The 23,970-nt window shown below is 34.9% G+C and overlaps 1 protein-coding gene across 3 annotated transcripts; it reads left to right on the forward strand.

Annotated features, from left to right (window-relative positions):
* Positions 1-9,432: 9,432 nt before the first annotated feature.
* On the forward strand, positions 9,433-23,498 carry LOC123671133 (high-affinity choline transporter 1). 3 transcript variants are annotated; one of them, XM_045604825.1, is made up of 5 exons: positions 9,433-9,640; positions 12,188-12,362; positions 13,750-14,442; positions 19,196-19,517; positions 21,407-23,498. In XM_045604825.1, exons 2-5 carry the CDS (start codon positions 12,197-12,199, stop codon positions 21,999-22,001), a joined length of 1,776 nt encoding a protein of 591 aa, XP_045460781.1. In that variant the 5' UTR covers positions 9,433-9,640; positions 12,188-12,196; the 3' UTR covers positions 22,002-23,498. The 3 variants fall into 3 exon arrangements, with proteins under 3 accessions (XP_045460781.1, XP_045460780.1, XP_045460782.1); XM_045604824.1 differs by lacking the exon at positions 9,433-9,640 and adding an exon at positions 10,232-10,515; XM_045604826.1 differs by lacking the exons at positions 9,433-9,640; positions 12,188-12,362 and adding an exon at positions 12,963-13,114.
* Positions 23,499-23,970: the final 472 nt, after the last annotated feature.

A 23,970-nucleotide genomic window follows, 5' to 3' on the forward strand; every position in this document is an offset into this window, starting at 1 on the left:
CGATTGTTCTTAATATATTGGATGTTGCTGAATTGGAGTTACGAAGGAGATTCTTTGGATAATTTTAAAAATAAATATATTTCTTGTAGTCCTACTTTTTTGTGATGCTTCACCAATTTATCGAATCTTTATTAATCGGCGTCGCTACATAGTAGATAAATAAGTACCAAAACTTATAATTAATTTATTTATCACAGCTACCTAACTGGATCTTTATAATAATTTGGATTTTCCTGAGAATTACTATAGAGAGCTGTTTTTTCTCGAAATCGATTGCAGATACGACAAAACTACAACAAACCAAAAAGTATAGGTAGTACTGAACCAGAGTTTCTTTTTAAATTTTTCTAAACCACCAGTGGTTCACACAAAAATAACTCTGGAGGAAAGAAGCGGGCACCCTTCCAGAAAAAATTCAACTTGTAGATTTGCATTTAAAATATGGATATCACATGATGCGGACTCAAGTTATAGCAGTTTTTTTCTTGAAATGATCCGAGAAATCTGCCATTTTTATTTTTTTTGTACCTCCAATTCAGGAACACCCTGTAAATTTAGTTGATTCAAAACTGATGTTTTCACAAATAAATTGCAATTTGAATGAAACACAATAAATTGTACAACACAGTCCAGACAATTTTTCGATACGAATTACCTACTCAGTTCAGTTCTTTGATAACTACATATTGAAAAAAAAAACAACGGGTAAGTGTATATCGATGAAGAATGCAAAAATCACAGATGGCAAATAAGGGGCTGGGGCAATGTCGAGAAAGCGGATCGGTAAAGGAAAATAATAAACCTTGGACAAAGACGCGCTTGTAGAGCCATAAAAGTACTCATCTTGAAAGCGATAATAAACTCATAAACCGTAAAAGGGTCCGATTTTTTATTGACTTCTCGATTCGAAGGAAAGTAAAATGATTATTATTAGTTCATTTTATGGAGAAATTTTCGTTCTTCGTCTTTGCGAGATTTTTAAAATTTTATATCTTGAAAATCTTGGCGGGGGTAATTACCCCTAGTACCCCCCCCCATTTCTACGCCCTTGAGGGGGTTTTCTTGAACAATAATTTTCATGGAAGAAAATAAATTGAATTGAAAATATTTTCAATTCGCGAATGAAAAAAAATTAAAAGGTAACTTTTCGTTTTTCGCGAACAAATTGATATCTATGTGCTTTGTACAAAGCACCGATATATTTTTCAGAAATATCAAGAGCAGTGGCGACGCTAGGGGGGACCAGAGAGGCCCGGGCCCCCCTAAAATTCTGCTGGCCCCCCTAAAATTTAACATACTAAGGTTAAAGGATTGGGAGAACTCTAATTTCGCTTTATTTTGTCCCACCCAAAAAAAATCCGGCCCCCTTTTGGCCACCCCTGTTTTCGAAAGCTGGCGTCGCCACTGATCAAGAGATTGGAAAAATATTCCCGTAACAACAATGATGTTGATCGGCTCACCAGAACCAGGTGAATATAGGTATACCCCGAAATCTTCGATAATTCGAATTACTTTCAATCCCCTTGAAAAAACCTTTTCTGTCGAAAAAAATGTCAGCTATCTCGATCAACTTCACTTTACGGTCATTCAAAATTTTTTGTGCACTTTTTTTATTTTTTCGTCTGTAACAGCCTCTTTTTGGCGTTCACTTCGTTCGCCGTCTTCGGTGCTCATTTCACCACGTTTAAACTTTGTAACGTTACAATTGCCCATGAGACTCTAATTACTGATTTCTAGAGGTGGTTTGGCAGGTTTGGCTTATTTGGAAACAAAACTCCTAACCAGGTTTTTAAAAATTTTATAAAATTAAAATATACAAAGATCGATCTTTTTCACTCTAAACAAATAATATTGAAATGAAAACTTAACTTAAATTGGTTTTTAATGAAATACTGTGCTATTAGGATGGAACCTCTTCTCTAAATTATTTCAGCCTTCTGAACACCAGATCTTATCAGGAAGCTATATTTCTCCAATTCCCATTCAGCGAAGTTGATGTAATAACGCCTGGTATTACGCAGGTATTCACTCAGTTTCAGGAATTAAGTGCTTTTATTTCATACTGATACATTACAAAGGAATAAATGCTTAGTTACCGTAACTATAAACATTGTCAATTGTCATAACTCCCTTGGGAGTTAAACAGGGCAGTTATAGGTCTTTAACTCCCTCTAAAGTGTTCACAAAAACAAACCGACAGTTGTCGAATTTACCACTAAAGTTGTTACCCGAATTGCAAGGATTTTCTATTAAACGGTTGTCACTGTTGATGACTGTATTCAAACATGAAGTTGTTTCCCTTCTTTCATCTGACATGTCAGCTAACATTCTTGCAGTTTTGTTTTTCAATTCCATGCTGTCGGCCAAATACCCTTCTGCCACCGTTGAACTTCGCCATCCACCATGTCTCTTCAATGTTGTCATATTTGACAATATCTTCCCGACTAAACACTTGAGACTTTTTTGGCTCATAGCCTTTACTTTTGCGTTTGAGAAACGCTTCCAATTCGTGAAATTTACTTTCATCTATGTCATCATGTATTCTCATCATCAATTTTAGCATTCACCACTTTGTCCACAGCGAATCAGGACTATACAATTCAGACTGTAAGAAAAATAAACCAATTCACATATTAGACTAAAAGAATGAATAGATACCATCTCTTGAAAATACGCCAACATTACAGTTTCACTCGTGTTTTTACTATCCATACGGTTAACTTCCATCCCCTGCAGAAATTTGTCATATTCCTTTTTGTACTTAAGTTCCGACTTTGTCGGTAGTAGTACGGAACGAGCTTTTTCAGCCTTTTCCAACAAATTTCTTGAAATCTCAATTCTCTCTGAGTTTGCATTCATTTTCACAAATTTGAATATGATAAGAAACACGATATGACAAATATCTAAAATGTTGTCAGTGACATTTCCATGGCAACCATGCCTACTTAATTCTCAATGAAGATAATTCGTTTTGTTCTGAAAACCAAAACAATTTGGTTTTTATATTTCATGCAGTATGAAATAAAATTAATTATCTATCTTGTGAGTTATTGGATTTTAACCACCTCGGGCAACGCAACAATCCCTCGGGACTTACGTCCCTCGGGATTGAAATCTGTTGCCCTCTGTGGTTAAAACCCTCATAACTCCCTTGATACATAAATAACTATAACGTACGTGCTATTCCAAATTCTGTATCTCAAGAATGTACTTCTTGATATTTTTCAATCCCAAGATAGGTTTCTGTTGTTCCAATCTCACGGGAGGTGCTTTGGGAAAATGAACAACGATATAAGAATATGTTAACCTGAATTTACAACTCCTTCTCGGATTTTTCACCAAGAAATTATAAAGAAATCATTACATTTATCATAAAATAAACCTGAGAAGGAGTTTTGCTGAAATTACTTGTCATAAAAAGAATTCTACCAAACCTGATATATGTTTCTACAAGATGGGTGACTCTAAAAAAAACTACTGTTTCAAAATTGATCAATTCATTCTGGTGAGATTATTACTTGTTGAATGCAAATCTTCATGTCAACACTTACCGAGAAGCCCGACACAATTCTTGCCGATAAATCAAATTCTAAAACTTAAATTGAACTACGTATCTTTCCTGAAGTCTCGATCATTGTTGAAAACTTTCAGAAAATTATCTCTGTTTCTTTATCTAGATACGCGCATCCGTTGGCGCTTCACCGGCGACCAATATCATACGATCAATTGACAAATTAGCGCGTCTTTGAAAATTCCAGTAGCGTAACATGAATTGAAGCGTTACAACTTAATATACCAATCGATGATGGTTGATTTTCCTGGTGCAGACCCCGGAAACTTTTCATCAAGCCAAGATTTTGCTTCAACTGTATTTTTTCCCTTCATATAAATCAATATTTTATCAGCACACGAAATTTTTTTTTCATCGTTTTTCAAAAAACCAAAGTTGCTACACTCACAATACAATATCTCACAAACTAATGGTCGCACGGCTGTCAAATTTTGACACGTAACGTTTGAAGGTTGGTACTAACTGAAAATTATATGAATTTAATACTAGCACCACCATCTAGGCATCAGACCGGGGACTTTTCAATTGGCCTAATATATAACTCATGTTTTGATGAACCAATAGAATACGTCTCGTGAATCGGTGTATACTCGAATATTGTCTATGCTTTATCAGACGCCATATAATACAACTGCTTATTAAACGTAAATATAAGTGAGGTTTTTTTATGAATTTTTTTAGTCCTTAGATGCGCTACATATTGCTTTAAATTTTCATGAAAAACTATGAAACACCCTGTATTTCACAAACGAATATATTTTGGACAATTTTCAACATTGATTTGGCCTATTAAATTATTCCTGCATTCGCACTGAAAGTAAAATATAGGTACAGTTATTCATATAGTCAAAAAGTTATATGTATTTCAGTTAGGCCCGGTGCACATCACCTGCGATATTTTTCAATCAGATAGTCTGAAATACGTTGGCGGGTACCCGATAGCTATCTACGTTCCATGTGCCTGGTCCCATTGGCCATTAATCTCAATAAATTTATGAATTTCTGAAAATTATTGCAGCGTTCCGATAACTTTGCAATTCATGTGCACCGTGTGAATACCAATTTCATTGAATAGTGATAGTGAATAGGTACGATTAACTTCAGGGGGTCTAATAGTCTAAGAGCGTTATAGTTTTTATAATCAATTTTCTGAAAAATCGAAAAACCGCTGTAGGCTAGGAACCATAAAAAATAATAAAAGTATACAGGGTGTAACATAAGTGGTTGCCCATAGTCTAGTGGTGAATGCAGGTCATTCACGTCCCAGGCCTTTCAGAAGTACATACCTAGCTTGTTTATCCTGAGACTGTTAGTTTCGAAGATAAAGGGTGATTCATGAATATTGGCCTAAATTTCTGATGCCCATAATTTGAAAATCAGAAGTCACCGCATACAACCTTTCAAAATGTTCCATGTTATTTCAATATTTTCAGGGCAGGACTCAGATTGTTGAGTTTTTTCCATTTGACTACGAAACCTATATTTTTTACATATTTTAGAGGAATTTTGTTATTGCCATGAAAAAATAACATATGTAATTCAGTCTAGTGAATTCAATTTTCACTTTGAATGGCACACTTTTTTCGAAAGAGTAGAAAACGAAAGAATTCATGTTCTGAGTAACCTTTTCAAAATACGATGGTGCTGTTTTTATTTCTGAAAATGATTCGGAAAAGACTTGATTGTTTGAAAACTATAAGACTGTGAAAATTCAATGGATCTTTCCTTGAAATCTAAAAAAGAAGGTTCACTTCTGAAAAGAGAATGGTGGTTGAAAAATCATAAAATCTCAAAAATAAAAGGGGGTCAGTGACCTCAATCTTTTTTTTTGGAATATCTTTGAATGAGTTGTGCATTACTCGAAAAAACTAGAGTAAACTAGTGTAGAAATCACGTTAATTTATGTTTTGTTTCATTAGCCATATAAAAAAGTAGAAATGTCGTCACTCTTCCAGAGACGATTAGCCACGATGAAAGTCTGTGTTCTGTTTCGGCAACCGCCAATATGAAAATGAATTACAAAGTGATGTTGAAATAATTATGGATTCAATATTTTGGATAATTCATTGTTAAAATTCACTTCAAACCACTTTCAGATATCCAAGTTCTCAAAAACTTCACTTTCACGTTGAAAATTTGTGCAGTAAAAATGTCTGCGCGAAAATTTGGAGTACACGTCTGAGTAAAGTTTTCAGTAGTGTTTAGAATATTAAAACAGATTTTCAAAATTCCGATGTACAGGATGTTGTTTCGAGGATTCAAACGATTCATAATTTTTTGTTAAACCGGACCTGGATTTCAAAGGTGGTTATTGCATGATACGTTTGGGCTCTCAATTGGGAGCATTTTGGACAAATATGAAGAAAATATACCGGGTAATTCGTTTGATATGGCCTCAGAAAGAAACTCGGCTACGGAGACAGTAAGACCCAATAAATGGTGTATCTCCAGAACCGCCTTGGTGCCACCTATTCACCTGTGAAGTATTTCCGTTTCCCAATGAAACACCCTGTATACAATTATACAATTTATACAATTTTCTGTTTGACATTGCAATGAGTTCGCAACTTTTTCAGGTAATGACCTTAGTTGTCGATGCTGTATTGCTAAATAAACTAAACTAAACTAATTTATATTCAGCAAAATGTAGAAATCACATGGGGTTATAGGTTTGGAAATCTGGCGGGACATGGATTTGGTTCTCCACGAGTTATCCAAGGCTGTGGATACTTTTTGTCCAGCCACTGTTGCACGGGTCTGTAATAATGGGTTGGATAGGTAAATATCGTGCTGGGAAATCATTTGTAAAGGGTGTTTTTTTTAGAGCTATAGAACTTTAAATTGGACGATGGATTATTCGATTAACATGAATTTTATTTATCCGCAAGATAATCTTGTGGCATTACATTTTAAATATGATTTCTGGCATATGACCGCCACGGCTGGCTCGGATGTAGCCCAATCTGGACGTCCAATTTTCGATGACTTTTTCCAACATTTGTGGCCGTATATCGGCAATAACACGGGGAATGTTGTCTTCCAAATGGACAAGGGTTTGTGGCTTATCCGCATCGACCAATGACTTTACATAGCCCCACAGAAAGTAGTCTAGCGGTGTTAAATCACAAGATCTTGGAGGCCAATTCACAGGTCCAAAACGTGAAATTACGCGGTCACCAAACGTGTCTTTCAATAAATCGATTGTGGCACGAGCTGTGTGACATGTTGCGCCGTCTTGTTGGAACCACAGCTCCTGGACATCATGGTTGTTCAATTCAGGAATGAAAAAGTTAGTAATCATGGCTCTATACCGATCACCATTGACTGTAACGTTCTGGCCATCATCGTTTTTGAAGAAGTACGGACCAATGATTACGCCAGCCCATAAAGCGCACCAAACAGTCAGTTTTTTTGAATGTAACGGTGTTTCGACATACACTTGAGGATTAGCTTCACTCCAAATGCGGCAGTTTTGTTTGTTGACGTAGCCATTCAACCAGAAGTGCGCTTCATCGCTAAACAAAATAAAATGGACGTAGTGCGCGATACGTATTCCACACAGAACCATTATTTTCGAAATAAAATTGCACTATTTGCAAGCGTTGTTCAGGCGTGAGTCTATTTATGATAAATTGTCAAACCAAACTGAGAATAAATCACTTGACAGCTGTTAAATCGGTCGCCATCTTGAACAGTAATGCCAACTTAAAGTTATATACCTCAAAAAAAACACCCGTTATTTTCGTAGCCAGTGATACGTCCTTCAATAGCGCTAGAAGTTCAATTTGTTTTATTTTTATTGCAATAAGAGGTTTTTATTATTTATTTCCTATATCGAATTCGAAATCATAATAAATATTCAGCAGAGTGAGTACAGTCAACCTCTCATTTCCCAAGGTGATTTTCAAATACGTTATCAGTCTCTTGAAGGAAGAATGAGTTTTTTCCGGTGTGGCCTTTGATATTGATAACTCAAAAAAAAGTTATTGGATCATATTTAGAAAAGCACCTCTATAATTCCTTCTTCCACATCTTGAATTCACATTCATTGGCTGTTTCTAAATCCATTTCATATGATTTTATTAATTTTTTGAAATCAGTCGTTGAATCCTTAGTCCGACCAATCAAACAAGTGAATGGTGATAATACAAATTGATGTTTGAGAAAACTGTTACTATTGCTTTGGAATCTTTTCTACCTTCCAACCTTATATGCAATATACAGGGTGTTTCAAATTAAGTCGGCATCATTGCTAACTCCGTTATTATTGATGCCACGATGTCGGTTAAATGGACAAACTAGTAGCATTTTAAGTGATCTTCTCGATGCCGAAAACAAAACAAAAATTGACAGTCGCGTTGTCATAATATTTCATAAATGATATTTTTTTCAATGGAACACCCTATATTTTTTCATGCATTTCGATTCATTATAACATTCTCAACAACAAAGCTCATATCACCTTTCTTCCTAAAGTGGAAAATGAGCGACTTATTTTGAAATATTCACTTCTTTTACTATTACAAAAAATTTATTTTTTTTGGCGAATAAACCTCATGATTGTCCATACAACCATTTTTTGTACTTATACGAATGACAATATTTCGTTACTAATAGCAAAATAAGACAGTTAAAAGAAAAAAGTGAGCTGGGATGTGAACTCGTGAAACCTGTGATCATCATGTCGCACCTCTCAATCGACACCACTAAACTACATATTTGATATTAATAGACAAAACGATAATTTCCATCTTAAAGCCATTCCGCTAGCCGCATTCATTTTGTGAATCAATAGTGTCAATAGAAGGGCCCAAATATGTGTTCAACAAAAAGGCGGTGTTTTTGACCATTTACTCGATATTTTATGTAGAGCTTTATCAAATCAGTTTGTTATAAATGTTTCCTATTAATACAACTGTCTTATTTTCACCTTTACGAAAAAAAGTCAATTGAGCTTTGTTGTTGATAATGTTATTACGAATCGAAATGCATGAAAAAATATAGGGTGTTCCATTGAAAAAAATATCATTTTATGAAATATCATGACAACGCGACTATCAATTTTTTGTTTGTTTTCGCCATCGAGAAGACCACTAAAAATGCTACTAGTTTATCCATTTAACCGACATCGTAGCATCAATAATAACGGAGTTAGCAATGGTGCCGAACTAATTTGAAACACCCTGTATATTATGACCGAGCAGTCCCAGCATCCGTCGACAACCTCGTCGGTTTTAGGAAGTTTTTTGTAGGACGTGTTTAACCTATCATGATTCAAATGAATAATAATATTTCTTTGTATCATATAATTACTGAACTACCTGGTGTCAATAAAATTCGATTTTTATGGTTATCTTTGAGGATCAATCCCCAAAAAATTATTTCTATATTGGTTCCGATCGAAGCAATAAATGATGCTGGGTTATAAATAATAAACGAAAATCTATTAGAGACATGTTTTTCAATTGACAAATTTTCTCTGAATTGTTGGTAGCTGCGCTAGTGTATTTGAAGGTCCTCAAATAAAACCACTTGTTAAAGATCCTAATTGACCAAACCAATAACTGATGTTGTTCATTGCTCAAGATATACAAAATGTTCTTGGGAATCATAGAGTAGATAATTAAAAATAAAAATGAGTGCAAAATATGCACTCAAATTTTAAAATTTCCAGTTGTAACATGAGCATAAAAGTTCATTACCTCCAAAGCCACCTAGATCAATTTCCAGAACACTTGGGTGTTTTTGGTGACGAACATGTTCTTGGGAATCATAGAGTAGATAATTAAAAATAAAAATGAGTGCAAAATATGCACTCAAATTTTAAAATTTCCAGTTGTAACATGAGCATAAAAGTTCATTACCTCCAAAGCCACCTAGATCAATTTCCAGAACACTTGGGTGTTTTTGGTGACGAACATGGAAAAGATTCTATCAGGACATTGAAGATCGATATCAAGGACGATGGAATATCACATGATGGCCGACTACTGTCGAAGCCTTCAGCAAATCTACCCTAATACTAAGCTCTATACCAGAAAGACATAGGTATAAGAGGAAATTTTTGAGGTATGTACATTTTGCAGTAAATACTTGAATCCATTTGTTTCAGTTGATAAATACTTAAATCCATGTATTTTTGTGAAGTGGCAAAAGTAATAGTTATCTACAACGTGAAATATAGGCAAGGAAAAAAATAAAAATGCCAAATGTTGCATATCTCGTGAAATGAATCTAATAGACAAAAACTGAAGACTATTTCGGTTACTGCGCCCAAAAATTAATTAAAAACAGTTGCAAAATCACGGCACCAAAATGCCTGTTGACCGGTTGTAATCATAAACACAAAAAGAAAATGCCGTACAAATTCATAATTACCGTCCCGAAAAAAATGCAAAGAACAACCCCAAATCGTCCATTAAACCATCCAAAAAACAACCTCCGAACGAACAATCGCATCTTTGATGTCAATATGCGGGGGTGGCATAACACCTACACCGAAGGCATCTCCAATGGGTTCCGAAGCTACGCCTTCACATTTCACCACCGAAGGGAATTGCGAGGGGGGAGGGCGTCCGTTCCTCCAATGGAGACCTGGGGCACATTGACGTCACGCCAGGATCAATACTCACGCCGACCTGGAGCAGTTCTTCACCGGGAGTCCTCCCATGCACTCGTTCTCCAGGTATCGTGGTCCGGGTGGCTTGATGACGTTTACGTTTGCTCATGTGTGGCCTGGCTTTTAGGACGAGAAACAGCCCCTCTCAAAAAACCTCCCTACGTTGGGGTGACTGTTGCAAATCTCACCCTTAATTACCATCATAGTTGATTAATTCATAAGTTGCACAATGAAACTGTTGGTGTTTTTAAAGCATATATTTTGTTAGACTTTTTGTAAATTTGCCTCTATATAAGTGCTCCTATAAATAGCTGTTTTAGAGAAGGTAAAGTACTTTGTGTTCCTTATATCTTCACAGCTAAACCTTAAAATGCAATAATATTTTCTACCCAAGTATTGAACCAAGGATTCATTTGAATTCTGAACTTCAAACCTTTCTGGAATATCCATTCAGGATAAAATAATGATGAAATTTAATTTCCACAAAAACTTTCAATGGGAAAAAATGCAATTTTACCACAATTTCATAATTTTTTTTTTAATTTACAACGAATTTGGTACAAGGAAAAACCGATTTGGTCAAATATTCAAGAAGAAGTCAAAATCTCTAGTTCCTCTTTCATTTCCCCTCAAAAATTACTGATAGCTGATGATATTTAACTATATTTCATACATATAAAAGGTGGGTTATTTGAATATGAAAATCCCTGAAAGTTTTATTATCATTCGATTTCTGCGCATGCTTCTTCGAACTTTTATGGGAAGTGAAGTGTTCTTATGTCAATTCAGGAATCAATTGAAATTTCAAAGATCCAAAACTAAATCATTAGTCAATTCTTAGGATACATATATGTATTATGCTTTCCAGCAAAGTATGAAAAAGTCGTTTCATTCAAATTATCATTCGATTGTTAAACTCTCTTGAATATTTTCTAAGAATAAATTATTGATAAACTTTAATTTTCAAAAAAAAATTTATGAAAGAAAACTGTCTTACATTTCTTTCTCATGAATACTATTAATTTACACAAAGTAAAAACAGATGAAATTCAATATTCAAGAAGGTATTGAACACAGGAGTTCTGTAATAGTTAACGTCTAAGGAATTCTCATAACCGTATGATAACATAAAAGGTGAATTACTGAAATTTGAAAATTTCGAAAAATTTATTTCGAATTTTATTCTGATTTTATTTCTGGGCTCGTTTCTGTTCTGATTTCAATTCAGAAACCAATCAAAAATTTAATCATCTAACGCAAAATTAGTGAAATATCATATGCTTAGTCTTTTTATAGATGCTCTAGATAGATATACATAATTGATCATGAATTAAAAAAAATGATTGGCAATATGACTTTTTGCGGTAAAATAACTTTTTCCTATTTACACACAAGTGATTTTTATTGGTATTATCCTTGTACTTCTTGTGGAGATGACTCTCAGGACCTTTTCTAGAACCCACGAGTCATAAAACGCGAAAAAGTTTTTACGCATGCCCCAACAAAAATATTCATTCTATTATGAAACAAAGAGATCATTAAGATCAATTTCAATATGTACCTACCAATGGATAAATCTCCACAATTTGTTGGTTTTGGAAATTATAAGGCAGGATCTTAGGGCTAGCCATAGCCTTAAAATTCGAATTTGAAGTTAAGATTTGATAAAAACTCTTTTATTGAGTTCAACCTAATTCTTAAACAACTATTGAAAGCAAAACACTGAAACTGATCCAAAGTAATGTTAGGCATTTTCCGATGTAAGGTTTGTCTACCGAAATTCTATTTTCAACACAAAATTCTTGAAAAATATTTGAAACCATTGCGAAAATTGAAGAAACTGTGAGATGAAATGAAAAATCTTAGAATTTTTAATAAACTGAATGGCAGATGACTCAAACTCTGCGCTAGTAACCTGGACAGGTGTGCCAATTTGTCAGAAAAAAAATCTGCAATCCCTTTAAAAATGGTGTTTGAAAGTAGTACTTCATTTTCAGATAAGGAAGATGATTAACGTTGCAGGAGTTGTTTCAATTGTATTATTTTACATTTTGATCCTTGGTGTTGGGATATGGGCCGGAAGAAAAAAAGAAGCAGGAAATGACTCAGAAGAAGAGGTTATGCTGGCAGGAAGGAACATCGGTCTCTTCGTTGGCATATTCACAATGACTGGTAAGATTTAAAGTTTCTGTTCTTGAAACTCTCATATACAAGAAGAGTCTTAAGGTCTGCATTAAATTAAACCATTTTTTTCATTTACAATTTCCTGATTCGGCTCTGGCAAAATGTTCACAGCAGGCTAATAACCTAAAATCATCAACGAATATGAACATCGAAGTTTTATGAATTATATTACATGTTTGGATGAATCATGCTAGATACACGAATATTAAGAATGAATTTGCAAAATATTTCATTTTGCATGTTATAATCACGTGATATTACAGCGCCCCAGCTTATATTTTATCGATTGCCCCAAAATGAAATAATGATGAATACATTTATTTCATTGGAGAACAGTGGGAGAAGCTATTCGAAAATGAAAACGACGTTTCTAATAAATGTATACCTCAAAAATTGATTCGGATCACATAGGTATATCTAGTATTTTATTCCCTATGTTAGTTGAAATATTTCAGAAAAATAATTCATTATCACTAAGAATACATACAAAACAAAGTGTTATTAGTCTATATCAAGTGAAACAAAGCTAATATTTTGCGATCAAACTCCAATTTAAATCATTAATTCTGGAGCAGCCAGCGAAAAAAAAAAGATTTTGTCCCTCATCAACAAAACGCGGCAACATGGCCGTTGCTGTGTCCAAAGCATTTCCTTGCTCAGAGGTGGATCTATAATCAGAGTGTAATTTTATTAATGTGTTATTGATTAAAAATAGTTCAACCTTGAATAGCTTCAAAAAGGTGAGTTTTCTGACAAACGATTAAGAATAATTTTATTCTTCAAAATGATTCAGTATTCTATTACTGCTACTTAGTTTCGTAGAATTTATTAGATCGTCTTGAAGTTATTACTGACCCTAAAATTCCTTTAGTTCAGAATGATCATGTGAATGACCTAAAGAAAAACGATATTTATTTTGACACTTCAGTATAGCCTTTACAGGGTGTGCTAAATTAGGGATATCTTAACTTTTTTTGAGAAACTTATAATCCGTTAAATGCATTCCTCTATCTTCTTTTATTCGAGTTATAGACCATAATTGCAATTTGTGCGATTTCAACTTCTCTGTTTCTCTCTTTTGATAGCAAACCAGTGGCTCTAACCTTTCAAAAGAGTTTCCTTACTGAGCTATAACATAAAGTTGTGTCTTTTAATGGAAACCAGAGTTTATCATTATAAATTTGTATAAGTTTATATGTGAATTTTGAAATATGGAATATTAAGTAGACTGAATTACAAAATAATATATCTCTGGTATAATTAGGTGGTTCTAATTCTAATTTTGCCCATACTGTATCTTTTCGCCTGAACCGAATCTGGAAAAACCTAACAACTTGAAGAGTCACCCTGCATATTGACCTTTCTCTTCTTCCAGCTACGTGGGTAGGAGGTGGTTACATTAACGGAACTGCTGAGGCCATCTACACCCAAGGACTCGTATGGTGCCAAGCCCCCTTCGGATACTCCCTCAGCCTTGTATTTGGAGGGATCTTCTTCGCCAATCCAATGCGAAAACAGGGTTACATCACTATGCTTGATCCTCTCCAAGACACGTTTGGAGAACGTATGGGAGGGCTTCTCTTCCTCCCAGCTCTATGCGGTGAGGTGTTTTGGGCAGCTGGCATATTAGCAGCCCTTGGAGCAACCTTAAGCGTGATCATAGATATGGACCACAGAACCAGCGTTATATTCAGTGCTTGCATAGCAGTGTTCTATACACTGTTTGGCGGGTTGTACTCAGTGGCTTACACTGATGTCATCCAGCTATTCTGCATTTTCATTGGGTTGTGGATGTGCATACCTTTCTCCTGGACCAATGAACACGTTCAATCGTTGTCTTCTCTGGAGCATGATTGGATTGGATCGGTCAGTAAAGATGAGTTTTGGTTGTATATTGATAATGGGTTGTTGCTGATATTTGGTGGGATACCTTGGCAGGTCTACTTCCAGAGAGTGCTGTCCAGTAAGTCTGCAGGAAGAGCTCAAGTTTTGAGTTATGTGGCTGCTTTTGGGTGTATCTTGATGGCTATACCTCCGGTACTCATTGGTGCTATTGCGAAGGGTACAGGTGTGTATTTCGTCAATTCATCACGTATTATTTTTCCACTTGTAATAAAAGCTGTAGTTGTAGTACTCACTCTAATCTGCATAATTTTATAACCAACAACAATGTTGACATATTTAGAAACTAAAAGTAGTGGTAGATAGTGAAAGTAGCTTTTAGTTTCTGAAGATGACGACATCGATATTGATACTGTTCATTAAACCCTTATAAATATTATCTGGGTTACTACCACTTTAGTATAATAGTATATCCACTATGAACTTGTTTCAATATTCTGTCAATTTGAAATATTTTTTTGCGTATGCCTCCAAGCTGAATGTGCGTGTCGAATTTTAGGAATATCGTACCATTAGGATGAAAAATCGACAACAATGACGTTGTGATAAATGACATTTCATAAAATCCTGTTTGAAGTTCTGTGGTCTACAATGGTGCAGTTAATGAACGAGTGCTTAAAATCTCCATACTTCACGTCAGTGCTGTCCTCATTTTTCAAATAATATTTTCATTATTTGAAATATTCAACGAGAAAATAATAAGCCATAGTGTGAAATTTGCTGTGTCTGGGGTAAATGTTTCAGTCAGGATAATTTTTAACGTTTTCTGTTAGTATTAATTTAATTTGATAGCTTTTGAAGATATTCAATTAGGACATCAGTAAATATAGTTATGAATTTTTGGTTATTCTATCTTATAATTGCTTATGCTTGCCCGAGATGAAAATTTATTTCCATGTCAGATAACAACTTAAAGCTTCATACCTGAAAATTCAATAAGAATATAGAAACTGATACGACCAAGTCCAGATTGCAATTGTAGAGATAAACTAACTATGTAATAGGTGTACAACTTTGTTTCCGCCGTTTTGCAATAGAAGGTTGTAACAGTAAGTGGTTGTCGAAATAAATACGTCGTAAATGTCATACAATAAGCTTAGGTATTTGTAAACATAAAGCCATCGAAATATAAGTCGATTTATGTCTGCATCATAAAGTTATTCCCTATTAAACATGTCAGCTGATTTATGTCTGCATCATAAAGTTATTCCCGATTAAACATGTCAGCTCACGAGCCAAATTCTGGTCATTTGCCGGAAGGTCTTAATTTTCTGCTTTAATATGAAAAAATCGGCGGCTGAGGATCTTCGAATGCTCTCATATGTCTATGAGGAGGCTGCTATTAGTGAAAGAACATGCCGAGAGCAGTTTCAACTCTCAAATGGTGATTTTGACGTCAAAGACCAGGAGAGAAGGTTTTCGAAGATGCAGAATTGGAGGCATTACTTGATCAAGACTCGTGTCAAACGCAACAAGAATTAGCAGGATCATTGGAAATGACGTTACAAGCCATTTCAAATTACCTGAAAGTCATGGGAAGATTCAGAAACAAGGAAATTGGGTGTCGTACGAATATAAGCCGAGAAATGTTGAACGGCGTTTGTTTGCTTGTGAACAGCTGCTTGTAAGGCAAAGACGGAAGCGATTTCTGCATCGCATTGTAACTGGAGATTGGTGACGGTTCATTGGAAAAATCCCAAGCGCAGAAAATCATAGGGATAACCCGGCTATGCTTCCACATCGACGGCCAAACCGAATATTCAGGGTTACAAGGTTATGCTCACTATTCCGTGGGACCAACTCGGCGTAGTGTATTATAATTTGTTAAAACTCACTGAAACAATTACAGGCGATCGTTTTCGAACGCAATGGATGCGTTCGAGCCGAGCATTGAAAGACAATCGGCCGCAATACAACGAGAGACATGATAAAGTGATTTTACAGCATAACCCCATGTTGCGAAAGTTGTCAAGACATACGTGGAAATGTTAAAATGGGAAGTCCTACCCCACCCGCCGTATTCTCCAGACGTTGCTTCCTCAGATTTCACTTGTTTCGATTTGTGGTACACGCCCTGGCTGACCAGCACTTCCGATCTTATGAAGAAGTAAAAATTGGATCGATTCGTGGATCGCTTCAAAAGATGACCAATTCTTTCAAAGCGGGATTCGTACGCTGCCCGAAATATGAGAGACAGCAGTGTCCATCGATGGACAATACTTTGAATCATGAATGTATACCCTGCTTTTTACAATATAGCCGGCAGAAGCAAAGTTGTACGTCTATGTATTTCAAGATCAGTGCGAAATTCTGGGTGAATCGTATTTTCAGAATTACAGAAAATTCGAGCGAAATTTCTGAAAATAAAACCTAATATTTCAGTGATTACAGATACCAGCAAGTTACGAATTTGTTAGAATATTTATATTACAACATTGAAGTTTAATATGTAATTCCATTTGATAATGTTACCAGAACCATATAATATTCAAGCAGAAATAAAAAAAGATTTAATATTCCTATAAGCATAGATTCAATACTTTATATTCGATATCGGGCGAAGAATAGACTAAACATAAAGGTATGTGAACTTGAATGTTCAAAAGATAATTGCATTATCAATATTTCATGGGAAGCGTCATTTAGAGATTGTTTTATTTTCTTTCTTACTGTAATGAAAATGTCACTCAAATCGTCCCTTGTTTGTAAAGTCGATATCAATCGAGGGAAACAGAGGAAATTAAATATCGATCATTCGTACTTTACAGAAATAGCTCCATTCACGCATATTTTCGGAAGTGAGGTCAGGTCGTTGAGGAACCGATGAAATAATTTATTGACCCTTAGCGTGCATAGAACACATTACTCGATTCGAATGTCAGTTCTTTTTCTACTGACCTTTATAGGGGAACGAAATACCCAGATGAATCTCCTGAAAATATCGAAACTGAATCGAGGAAACTTATTGTAGGTAAAATGATGAAAGTACTGACATGAACTCCGGAACGCGATTGTTTGAATTGGTTTGAATGTAATTTTTTCACCATCCTTAGCATGTATATTTTTGTTCCAAGAATTTCATTCAATCTATTGAACACAAATTAAAAGTCAAAACTTCTTCATTTCAATCGAATGGCTATTTGTTGAATATTTAGGAAAAAAATTTCAAAAACAAAAAAAAAATTGTTGTAAACAAAAATTTATTTATGAAAACCGATTGAAAGAAATATTTGTTTGATGCAAAAATATTTTTATAAATTTGGAAAATGTACTCTTTGGGAATTCATTTTTTGAAAATAATGTCGTACAAATGTCTTCACTCGCATTCACGACACTCATTCAATCTAACACTCTAACAATCTGGCAGTTGTGTTCCACTATATATTCAATTTGGTCAGGAAAGTTGGTTTACGTACGTAAACTTTGGATTTAAGAGGGATTACCACCACGTGGTTTTTCGCATCTCAGTGCTTTTTTGGCGCTCCTGCGATGACCAAATTTTGTACGCTAACTATATGAAGTTGTACGTTCACTTCATCTCCTTTTTTTTTTTTTGAAGCAAATAAGTAGAGGACAGTACTGTACGATGACTTTCACGAAATTATGGTTTGTGCTGACTTCTGGTAGGTTTTTTCACGAATTTTTCTTCAAAAATATATCAGTGCTTTGTACGAAGTACATATCATCAATTTTTTGCGAACAACGAAAAGTTACCAAAATTGTTTTTTTTTTAATTCGCAAATTAAAAATATTTAATTTTTTCCATGTAGATTGTTCAAGGAAATCATGTGAAAATCCCATAAAAATTGCTGATTTGTGAAGAGAAATATCTCTAATTTCGTTTTGAACTGAGCAGCCACGTAGAGGTATTCCCTCTTAAGAAAACCCACAGGTTCATAGGCTTCAGGAATTAATGTCACCTTTCCTAAAGATGAATTTGTCTGGAAATTGCCCGAATCCCATCGTGGTGTTTCAATTCTTGCACCAATTGAATTTTATAGGGGTGCAACTTTAGATCTTCTTACAGAAAGCGGTGTAGCGATGATCTTTGCACATTCGAACGTCAAAGCAATTGGATCATTACGAACAGACCGATCAAACCGTTTCACATCCTTTTCTATTCAGTTTTGAGAAGAAGCCAGGTTATTAAAAGCACCGCAAATTTTACACTATGGTTTTTTATTTTATAGGATATTATCTCGAACCATTGTCACGTCCGACCATCATGTAACCACTGTTTTGATTGCCCAAGAGCTATAGTTGCACCTAAAACCGTTTGAAACAATTTGCATAAGGCTGGCCTTAGGCAGCGGTTGGTGACTGGTGATAAAAAGTGGATCACTTACGACAACGTCAAGCGGAAACGGTCGTGGTCGAAAAGCGGTGAGATGGCGGAAACGGTTTGTGAAAATTTTTGTCTCAAATTTTTACCAATAGGGATGAGGGCTTCTATGACAGAGACATAATGATATTACTTTCAAAAGTAATCGAAAAAAACCACGCTTATTTGACATAAATCGGATCATTCTAACTATGTTGACTGAAGCCTTGTTTTTCATGCAAAAATGATGGATTACTTTTTACTACATCTTATATAAATTCTTAACGAAAATTCAGTTTTATACTTGAATTTATATTGAAACTGAAATTAACTTCTATTAAATGGGGCCACTAATTTCAAACTCTTTTATTATTTTGAGAAAATTCGCAATTTATTGTAAAATTTTGTTTCTTGAATGAAATCTTGAGGAACCCCTAAACAAACCATCTAAAAATAAATTAAAAATTCGTGATATTTGTAATTTTCAGATCTATCGTAGAGAATTTGATGGTTAGATCCACTTATCGTGTTTTAGAATTCCCGCATTACTCCACGAATGGTCCATACTTACTTACTCAGCACAATTCTTTTTTTTCAGCATGGAACGAGACAGATTACAAAGGTCCTTATCCACTCAGCCAAGATGAAACTAGTATGATTCTTCCCATGGTGCTACAGTATTTAACTCCAGATTTCGTTTCTTTCTTCGGTTTGGGAGCTGTTTCGGCAGCTGTTATGTCAAGTGCAGATTCTAGTGTGCTATCTGCATCTTCAATGTTTGCTAGGAACGTCTACAAATTGATATTCAGGCAGAAAGCTAGTGAGATGGAGATCATTTGGGTGATGAGAGTGTCCATATTGATAGTTGGTTTTTTGGCAACAGTTATGGCGTTGACCATTCCTTCTATTTACGGATTATGGTGAGTGTATACACATGACTACCACTGAATGCACTGTACCATTCATACATACATCTTGACCCTTGAGTAACATTTTCCTCCCAAAACTCAATTCGCAATGTCAACATTAAGATAGATTCTTTTCTCGAGATTCCTATTTTTAAACCGCAGCTCTTCAGAACTAGGTACTACCAGTTTCTTTTTTTTTCTTCAACATCCCACTCAACAACGCTATATTAGAATCTGTCAACGTCTATGGGAGCATTGGGTATCACTTGGTAGTCATTTGGAAGTGTGCTTCTTAGGCCTTGAAGTTTTGGTCATTTACACAGTATGTTTATCTGTTTCCATGTTCAATTTACAATAATCAAATTTAATCTGATGACAGCCTATGAGGTATTTATACTGAAAGTGCTTTTTCATCATTTCCACAATAATTCGAAGCTGGTATCCTCCTTTTCTTGTGGAGCCCAAGTGGACACCAGAAGGATTTCTTCCATTGCTGACTTTCTGCCTTGTATTATTTTTTTCCAAACTCAGAAAATAGTTTGAGCCTATCGGGTGGTACAATTGATTCCTTTTTTGCAGGTTTATTGAATTGTTTATTGCCTTTAAAAGTCTAGACAATTATATCTTGGCATACATAGTTCACCTTTTTGTCTCTATCCCGAGGTTTTAAGGAATAACGATACTCCTAGGCAGCAAAGAACATATTTTATGTTATTTCAACTTTCTTAGCTTGGCCTTTGTATCCGCTTCATTCTATGTGTATGACCTTTTGAAATTTCATTTAATACTCCTAATATCACATAGAGTATTCTAGTCTATCTGCTTGTAAGAGAGATGGTTCCTGGTTCAGGGGAATAGATAGCCTCAATTTGGGCCTTCTTTTTCTGGTTTTTTTATGTTTTATAACCCAAGCCATCATCTAATAATATTATGTAGAGAGAACGAGTCAACACCAATAGTGAGATCCATGATGTTCACATCTCCTGAAAATTTTGATTGGTTCCAGTATTGATATAATCAATACTATTTCATTGAATTTCAAACGTGTGTACCCTTTCCTTCATGGTCACGTGATAGGATAACCAACCTTTTTCTATTCAATATTGCAGTCAATGATCTTCACTGGGTAAACACCAAAGGGTGCTTTAAGTATCATTGATCCCGAATCTAGTATCCTCTGTGAGAACCAGCTTCATTAGTGTTTTACATCGCGACTTCAGACACAGCACTGTTAATGGTTTGAAATTGGTTGAAATTCTCACCACTTCGAAGGTCAAAAATAATAATGTGAAGGTTGTTTCGAAATTAGCTCCATTGATAAGATATTCACAAAATTTTGCATAAGCCTTAATATTACTCCAATTTATCGTATGAGTGTTTTTCGACTTATTGTGAAAAAATGCATCCATATGATGGCTCTATTATTTGGAACAAGCGGTCAATAGAAGAATTCTGTTCGATAGTAGGCATCGTCAGCATTGACCTTCCTTGTATTTTCCTTATACTAGAGCTCGACTGAAGGTTAATTTACTACACAATAAATACACGAAACTACAGGTGATTGATGAATCCCAAATCGATACTCCCTTTGGCTGGAGTCCAATTCCCGAATTGAAGTAGAAAATGCAATTAGATACAAGCATCAATTTTCTATCAACTAGGTATCATATTTCTCAAGTCAAGTCATTAATTTGGAAGAGATCTCTTACGTAATTTCTTCAGCTTGTGTCAGATATTCGTATCTATTCTATTGATACTAATTGATCCATATATAACTTTTCCAACTGAACTTCTGCCCACTGAACTTCAACTCTACCAGCTGCTCATTTTTCACTTTTTCAATCATAATTACTGTTCTTTTCATTTAATGAACTTTTTCAACTTCTTGAATTTTTTTGTAGGTCTATGTGTTCAGACCTGGTTTACGTCATATTATTTCCCCAACTGCTCATGGTGGTACATTTCAAAGACTACTGCAACACCTACGGCAGCCTCGCAGCATACATAGTCGCCTTTTTCGTACGTTTATCCGGTGGTGAACCTCTGATGAATCTGGAGCCTATGATCCATTATCCTGGATGGGATGAAAAGGAGCATAGACAGCTCTTCCCCTTCAGAACCATGGCCATGCTGATGTCTTTGGTCACTTTAATCGGCGTATCTTGGTGGACGAAGTGGGTCTTCGAAACTGGAAGATTGGCTCCTGGCTACGACTTCTTCAGATGCGTCGTGAACATACCTGAAGACGTACAGAGAGTGGGGGATCCTTTGGAAGAAGGGGAACAGATGTCTATGATGTCATCTGGAGCGATGGGCAAACTGTATGGCGCAGCAACTCTGGTAGGTAAGGACGAAAGGAATGGAAGGATTAATCCCGCATTAGAAATAGATGACGATATTACACCAAATGATGTAGCTGCTTTAAGGGGTGGTAGTATTAGCAGTGGGGGCAGGAATAAGTCAGCCCCCAAACCAGAGAGCCAAACCGGTTTTTAAGATGGGTTGTGTTTAAATAGGTGCTAAATTAGTTAGATCGTAAAGACAACCGCTGGTCGGTCATTAGTCTTCTGGGTGAAAACCACAGATCAATTAAAAATTATTGATCTGAGGTTGCAACTGAAATGTTCACAGATGATGCATTCATAATTTGATTTGATAAAAAGCAGGTGAGCTGGCGTTTCATTTGACTAATCCTTTTCCTGAAAGATGGTTAGAATTTTGTGATTCCGTTATCGAATTTTATTTTAAAAAAATTTTTCAATTAACCCACACAAGATTACAATTGACATATGTCGGTATATATATTTGTTTCTGTGTAAAAAAATTGTCAACCAATTTTGAAGCTTGCAAGTTTCTCTTGAAAACATAATAAGTTGATGATGATGCAACAGTATATGTCTAATTGACAGATAACAAAGCGTTATTTAAAAAATTTCTAGCTTTGTGGAAATAAAGTAAGTCAAATGAACCGCTAACTTTTAGGTTGAAGTTACTACAACGAAGATATTGGATTTTTCAGTATACTTATATTTCCTCTTAAATTGAAGACTCATTTATAGTATTGATTGAACTGTGATTTTATTGCACCATCTGTGAATGCTTAGCCAATAGACTAATAATAATAATAATAAACGCGGTAGACCCTGGAGAGTTGTTGATTAAGTTCAATAGGTTTATGTATAGTTTCCAATAATATCAGTGTGATATCTGTAAGTCAAAAAAATTACAGAAAAACGTAACGTAAACATATCATTGTTGCTCCTTACAAAATATATTCTAGTGTCCATTTTTGGGTGTATATATGTACTATATCCAGTATTAGTGTCCATTTCATTCTGGTTGTCAAATTTCGAGAAATACGAGGTTTGCTGATTGATAGTTTTTGGAATATTCTGTATCACCTATTAGGTACTTGAATCAGTTTGAGGATGTATTTATTCTTCTTCTCTTAGCAGGGAAATGAACTGAAAAATAACACAAATATTCATGCTGAGGTGAAATTAAAATTGTAGCAATTGATTAAAGCACTAAAAGTTTCAGTTATATATTAGTGCTCCTAAGTAGAAGATTTATTACAATCCAAGAACATTCTTCAAATTTCGTATTTCATTTTTTCTTCTGGTGTTCTTATGTGATGAAGAAAGACGTTGATAACATTGTATTATCATTATAATGTACAAGAGACATAAGACTTGAAATGGCAATGCAGAAACAATAGAAACATATCAAATTTAGGTGAAAAAATCAATTGAAACCTCATTCAATGCTTCATTTAGCACCTGAGTTGTGAACTTTGTGTACAGATCATGAATCATTTATAACTGTTGTTATTGCGAATTGAATATTTATGTTTGATTTGGAGTTTTATAGTCTGTTGAAAATTATACACGATACCAAAAAAAAATCTTGCTGACATATATCATTGTTCAGTGTATTTTTCAGTTTTAGCATAATAGTTGAAGTAATGTTGTAAGAATAAAGCAAACTCGAGAACCATTATCTTTCTTCCCCTTCATTTTCTAATTGATAAGCTCAATTTACCGATAGAATCGGTGACATTGAAAGTGCTAGGTATACTTAAAAATAATAGTTTATATTACTTGATTTTTTGGCAATAGAACAATATTCAAAACAAATAATTGGCAAAATGTACGATGGCCTTAGGAGGATAAAATGCTGCTTTAGAAGGCATGGTATTGATTTTATCAAATGGTATGTTCACAAGACACTTTTTTGAACATATATTTTCCTATATAACCATTTCAAAAGAAGGCGTTCATATTTTGCCATGGTGACTCCGTTCCCCAGATTTGAATCCCATGAAAAATATATGGAGATTACTGAATAACTCCATTCATCAAGGTCCAGATTTGTATCGGAAAATGCTTATCGACTTTGTCTTCGATTAATAGGAAAATAACATTTTCTGCAAAATTTACAATTCCGTCCAACATAACTCAATTCG

The sequence above is a fragment of the Harmonia axyridis genome, chromosome 1 (assembly GCF_914767665.1).
Source record: "Harmonia axyridis chromosome 1, icHarAxyr1.1, whole genome shotgun sequence".
Taxonomy (NCBI): Eukaryota; Metazoa; Arthropoda; class Insecta; order Coleoptera; family Coccinellidae; genus Harmonia; species Harmonia axyridis.

Coding starts and splice junctions, on each gene's coding strand:
- LOC123671133 (XM_045604825.1), top strand. CDS start 12,197: ATGATTAACGTTGCAGGAGTTGTTTCAATTGTATTATTTTACATTTTG. Junction 12,363..13,749: donor TGGCATATTCACAATGACTG/GTAAGATTTAAA, acceptor CTCTTCTTCCAG/CTACGTGGGTAGGAGGTGGT. Junction 14,443..19,195: donor TGCTATTGCGAAGGGTACAG/GTGTGTATTTCG, acceptor CTTTTTTTTCAG/CATGGAACGAGACAGATTAC.